The sequence below is a fragment of the Rhodamnia argentea genome, chromosome 2, assembly GCF_020921035.1.
Source record: "Rhodamnia argentea isolate NSW1041297 chromosome 2, ASM2092103v1, whole genome shotgun sequence".
Taxonomy (NCBI): Eukaryota; Viridiplantae; Streptophyta; class Magnoliopsida; order Myrtales; family Myrtaceae; genus Rhodamnia; species Rhodamnia argentea.
In genome coordinates, this window is record NC_063151.1 from 25,627,953 (window position 1) to 25,634,320 (window position 6,368).

Sequence of the window (6,368 nt, forward strand, 5' to 3'; positions counted from 1 at the left end):
CCCATATTGTTCAACGGTATCACACGACCCAAACTTTTCGCGGTCGCTAAAACATTGGAAGTTTGATTCCACATAACTTCATCAACGAAATTAACGGTATATCTGTTTTGCTCTTTTTTTTTTCGCTCTTCTTTTCTTCTTTTCGTCCGTTCTATTTCTAACTCCCTTCTCTTTGATTTTTACTCCGTCCCTTTTGCGGAGCGCGTGAATCGAATCCCGCACCTGTGATACCGGCATCTTTACCCCCCGACTTTTTTTACCAACGGTCCGCATGCCTATTGGCCAGCGCTCTATCTGCTAAGCAGTGTATTGAAAAGTGCCTTTTCGAACGTGTGGAATATATACCAATAGCTTGTGTGTCCGGGCGCATCTAATGACTTCCTTTAGGGGGTTGGGGGAAACGGATAAGGGAGTCCACGTGGATGGAATATAAAAAACAAAAATAAATAAAAAAAAGGCGGGCGCGGGGGTTGGCCCTCTTTCTTCGTGCACCCTTTTTGGTCAATTTATAAATTGCTCTTCGGTTTTAGGGCCTAATTAAAAACAAATAAACTCATCTTAGAGAAAAGAAAAGAGGTTGAGATTCAGATCAGTTCGAATATGCCGAAAGCAAATTGTGGGCTTATGGCCCACGAAATCATATTAAGAAAGCCCAAAGAGCCTTTTTAAGTGCAATCATCCTCTTCCTTTCGATTTAGCATTAAACCCAACATAAAACCGGGCTTTCAAGAGTGGGATTAACTCCGGATCTGTCTCTTTTGAGTGTAACAAAGACGAATTTGAGAGATGCATAATAATTTTTTTTTTCATTTGTTTTGCAGAAAATAAATTTCAAAAAATTTAATCATTTATTTCGCTTGAAATAATTAGTCGATTAAAAATATTGTAACTATCGACAACCACTTATATTTAAACGGTTTCGTGAATGGTAATAATGATTTTCGTTTAATCATTTTTTAAAAAGTTACGAGAGATCATTTTTTCTGAAAAAAATATTTTTTTTAAATTTTTTATTTTTTGCGAAATAAACGGAGTATAAATCAAGATTGGATATGACATTATTTCCGCGCTCCTAATCTTTTCTTCGAGTGCGCGGTGCAAAGCCGGATAAGACTGTTGATTGAGTTTTCACTTCTAATCTAATGATATGTTAAATCTACTATTGCACTCGAAAATCAATAATATCACCTACCAAGATGATTATCTCCCCCTCACTATTCGTTGACTCTGCCAAACAAAAAAAAAAGGTAGAGTTGACCGACGAAATTTACAAAATTTCTCGTTTAATCCAGCAAAAAATTTCCCGGGCAAAAACCCTAGAAATAAAGAAAAAAAAGGGCAAAAAAAAAAAAAGAGAAAGAAATAGAAATAGAAAGGGGGCGAAATTGAACGAGGAAAGCCCTCAATTTGGACGCTATAAGAACCGGTTCTCCATTGCAATCGGCTTCTCTGCGTCTCGCCCCCCCTCCCCTTCCCTTCCCGTTCAGCTCTGTATCTTTTGTATTTTTTTTTTGCCGGTTTTCGCTTCTTGATTTTCATAGATTTTTTCTGGTCTTCTTTTTCCCGGCTTCAATCTCCGCATTTTGACCCTCTTAACATTAGTCCAGTGCATTGCAGTGCAGTGCAGTGCAGCGTGACAAGCACGAATTTTTTTTCTTTGGCAAATCGGATCCCAGAGCTTCGGTTTGATCCCTCTGTAAATCGCCACAAAGAAAAAAGGGAGGAGATAAATTCGAAAGCATTCTCGTTTGCGGTTTGCCTGTAAGATAGCTAGTGATCAGCTCCAATCGTTGGTTTCGCTCTGTTTTTTGGAGGTTTCCTGGATCGTGGGTTAGATTGAATTTTAGGGCTGGTGCGCTTTTTCTTTTTCTTTTTTTCCTTTTTTTTGGGTTCCTTTTTGTTGTTTTCCGACCCCTCTTTTGGCGGTTCCTTTGAAATTCTTGGGTTGAAATGGACAAGAAGAGGATGGCGGTGCCGCTTGTGTGCCACGGGCATTCGCGGCCGGTGGTCGATTTGTTTTACAGTCCGATCACGGCGGATGGCTTCTTTCTCATCAGCGCAAGCAAAGGTACGAGTCGTTACGGAGTTACCGTATGTGTGGATTTGGAATTTTCGTGATCTGTACGTGCTGCTTCGGTTAATCGACCCGCGGCTTTTGCGGATTAGTTCCGTATGGTTTCCCAATCTTACTGTGGATGGCGTGCGCTGCGGAGTGTTTAGGCTCGTTATGATCTACCGGGTTTGAGTAGTATATGCAGCCACGGAATTGCTTTGTTAGCTATTGGAAAAGAGAGTGCTTTGTCGGCTCGCCGTTCGTTGTTCCTGTGGTATAACTGCAAAGGTTGCTTGTCGGGTGAGTGACCGGCTTGAGTCAAACCGAGTGTCGAGTAGGGCAATAGAAAGTTGTGAGAGCGGGATTTAGTGGGCTTGACCGTGGAGTTTTAGTTGGGGTTCGAAGTTGGTGTTCTTTACTGTGTTGTGCTTAGGAAAGTTTAGAGAATCTGAATTAGTACTTTCGTGTGTAAATTTCCGCTGTGGTTTTACTGTTGGGATTCAGATTCTAGCCCAATGCTGCGAAATGGGGAGACTGGAGATTGGATTGGAACCTTTGAGGGACATAAAGGTGCGGTCTGGAGCTGCTGCCTGGACACCAATGCTCTACGTGCTGCATCCGGCTCTGCAGATTTCTCCGCGTATGTGACTATTTAAGTTGTTTTTTCTGGGGCAACAGCAGTTGCATTTACTGTTCATTTGCTTTGCCAAATAGCTAAGCACTACTCAGTCCTTAGAACTGCAAGTTTATAAGGCACATAAAGTCTGATGATGAAGGCATAATTGACCTGTCAGAGAATTTGGTGTCACTTCATTAACAACTCCTTGTTAGAACATTGAGGGGGTGAGGTTTGTTTGTAATCCGTGGTTTTGGGATAGCAGACTAGTCTAGGCGGAGGAGTTGTGTTTGTATTTCGTTATTCATGAGATGCTTATCACTAGGAGGACATTGTTCATGAGTGTTACTCTCTATGCCTTTTTCCCAGGAAACTGTGGGACGCATTGACCGGTGATGAATTGCACTCTTTTGAACACAAGCACATTGTCCGGGCATGCGCCTTCTCAGAGGTAACTACAAAGTTTTCTGACCTTTTCCTCTAGCTGCTAGGTTCTTTAGCTTTTGTTAGGTGTTATTGTTGTCTCATCATCTAATTCTTATCCCTTTTTTTAACCCTCTCAATTTCTTATCAAGTACTTCTGCTGTGTACATTTCTGAAGCTGCTAAGCCTCACCATGCACTTTTCACAGGACACTCATCTCTTGCTAACTGGCGGTGTCGAGAAAATTCTTCGAATTTTTGACTTGAACCGACCAGATGCTCCTCCCAGAGAAGTTGACAATTCTCCAGGTTCAATAAGAACTGTTGCATGGCTTCATAGTGATCAGACAATATTAAGTTCCTGTACTGATATTGGTGGCGTGAGGTAATCTTAGTTTTGTCAAAACGAAATACTTGTAAATATTTCCTTTAGCCTGTTGTTGCTGTTGTTGTTAACACTACCCAAAGAAGAGAAAAACAATCAACACCGCTACTTGCGGACAAAAATGAGCGCCAGTTTAATTCTCAACTGGCCAAACCACATATATATATATGGGTAGTGTTCACATTCGAACAGAAAGTTTTTTGGGTATGTGAATAGTCTTTTCCAAGTGTTTTCCACTGCATGTTGCTTCCATTTGTAGCTTAATTGTGAAATGCACTTTGAGCTTATTTAATGTTTTAAGCTCGGAATATCGATGTCTTCTTTAATTCTTTGAGGCACACATGCCTTAGTTACTTCCCGTCACTGCAACCTTGGAGCTGGGGCATCATTTAAATTTTTTTGCAAGGCAGGGCTTAACTTTAATTTCTAATGAATTGGTAAAGGCAGACTACTGAGCTGTCTCTTTTTCTCAAGTTACATTTCAGTGGGAATAGATGAGGAGGAATCGGGGTGATAATCTATGTTTCCATTAAGCCCGTCAGGTAGCACGTTAATAATGAAAGCGTTTTATGGTATGAATTTATGATTGCGGGTTACAATAGATGAAGTACATAATATACGCCAAGAATATTTCTCTTAGCATATCAATATTTTCTCATATTAACCTTGCCCTAGATATGGTTGATTTGTGTATTTACCATTTTTGTTGGGTTTTGCTAATTCATTCTTATCCATAGCCACTTGACTTTTGACCCCTTGTCTACAAAAAGTTCATTAAACATATTGAGCAAACTTCTTGTTGTGTTTTGTTTCGTCGAGATCTAATACAACTCCTCATGTCATTTTCTTGTTTCATATTCGCACTTTTCAATTTTTTTAGGTTCATGCTTTATGCCGAATAAAAAAGTATCTGACCGATTTTGATTTGCTCGTTTCTTATCTATTTTGTGACTACACTTCAGGTTATGGGATGTAAGGAGTGGGAAAATTGTTCAAACTTTGGAGACAAAATCTCCGGTCACTAGTGCTGAAGTGAGTCAGGATGGTCGCTATATTACGACAGCTGATGGTTCTGCTGTTAAATTCTGGGATGCTAATCAGTAAGCTCCTGTGGTAAAACCGTTCTTGATAATGTGTTGTATGTTAGACTGGGCTAACGGAAGTTTTTGTCTGTCATTGTTTAGCTTTGGGTTGGTGAAGAGCTACAACATGCCCTGCAACATAGAGTCAGCCTCGTTGGAGCCAAAGCTTGGGAATAAATTTATTGCTGGAGGAGAAGACATGTGGGTTCACCTTTTTGATTTCCATACTGGAGAAGAGATTGGTAGGTGATGGTGATTTGAATACCTTAAAGTTTCATATAGCTTTGCTTTCTGATGAGTAGCACATACTTCGTGCATTTACAGGCTCCTTCTATAGTAGCGTTCGAGCATGTTATTAACTTTTATTCCAGCTTGTGTTCACTATTTCCATATTATCTGCATGTCGTTTGCAATGCAAATTTATGGGCCTCATCTTGAATGGCTAAACTGCGCTCCACCTGAATTATTTCATACAAAAGAAGCTCTCTGTGTCAAGTCGGTATTCTGTGATGATCAAGTTCTAATTTGGATCCTGCTTAACCTTGCTTTTAGGATGCAACAAGGGTCATCATGGTCCTGTCCATTGTGTGCGATTTTCGCCTGGTGGGGAATCCTATGCTTCTGGATCAGAAGACGGCACTATAAGAATATGGCAGACCGGGCCTGCAAATCACGTCGAGAGTGATGCAAATCCAGTCAACGGCCCAGTAACTGGTAAAGCAAAAGCTGGGGCAGATGAGGTTACTCTTAAAGTAGAGGACTTACAAATTGGCAAAGAAGGGAAGATTGGCGAGAAGGATAATGCCGAAGAAGTATAATGTGCTCTTTAGGTTTGATCTGCCTGTTTTGTCTATCATGCGAGTTCCGAGCATGTGCGTGTGTGATGCTTGTGCTTTGCAAATAAAGCGGACATGCTCTTGATAAGTTTCTTTCCTCTGCGGTCCTTTTGAATGGATCTCCCCTGGAAGCTCGCTGTCTCCTCATGTTCCTCTTGTAACAGCAGATAACCGCCGAAGTTTGGGGACTTCATTACTATGCTTTCTGAATTGCTCTTAATGAAGAAGTACCTGGAATTTTGCTAGGTCTGTTGCCGGTTGGTGCTGAGTGGATTTTCTTTGTGAAGTTTCATATTTTTTTTCTTCAGGAAAACGAAACTTCTCGGAAAGTTTCCATTAAAGCCCTCAATTTCTTGCCAAATGAAGTTTCAATATCCACATTGAAGTCAAATTCTTGGTAGGCAGGGATAGGCCACACGCTTAATTTTTCGGTTTACCCGCACCTAGCACATGCTGGGTCGATTTCCAATTTTCCAGTACTCCCAGTGCAAAAAAGTTGCACCTTTAACGGAGCGCCTTCGTGATTTAGCAGCTGAAGATGAAGCACTCATTTTGGACGTCTCAAGTACGAGAAAAACCGGTCCAGTTTTGTCGACAGGTCAAAATATTCGTGAAGCTACCGCGTTCAAACTTGCATCTTGACAGATTGAGCAGACGCAAGAGCAGTCATCTTGGAACGATGAGGAAATAATATCTCTCAATTCGTTTCTTGGACCCTCACAAGCCACGCATTAAGGGAGAATAGTCGATTGAGGAATCAAAGGCGAACTTGACAAGCTGACTGCGCTGAAATTCGATAGCAATCTGTTCTTGGCAGAATGTTAATCGCCTACCGCGAGGGCAACGGTCTCGTTAGCTCCCTCGGGTAGGCCTCGGCTAGTTATAAGACATAGAACTCATCTATATGGTTATCAAAATCTGAACAGACAGTAAGAACTAGCGACTCGTTTAACTTGCTCTGTTCTTAAGCGGGA

General features: G+C 41.2%; 1 protein-coding gene across 1 annotated transcript; it reads left to right on the forward strand.

Moving 5' to 3' along the window:
- The first annotated feature begins 1,614 nt into the window (after positions 1–1,614).
- LOC115737277 (serine-threonine kinase receptor-associated protein-like) lies at positions 1,615–5,636 on the forward strand. Its single transcript, XM_030669316.2, has 7 exons — positions 1,615–2,068; positions 2,558–2,693; positions 3,039–3,120; positions 3,301–3,476; positions 4,439–4,576; positions 4,661–4,800; positions 5,111–5,636. The coding sequence occupies exons 1-7, from the start codon at positions 1,951–1,953 to the stop codon at positions 5,374–5,376; spliced, it is 1,056 nt and encodes a 351-aa protein (XP_030525176.1). The 5' UTR covers positions 1,615–1,950; the 3' UTR covers positions 5,377–5,636.
- Positions 5,637–6,368: the final 732 nt, after the last annotated feature.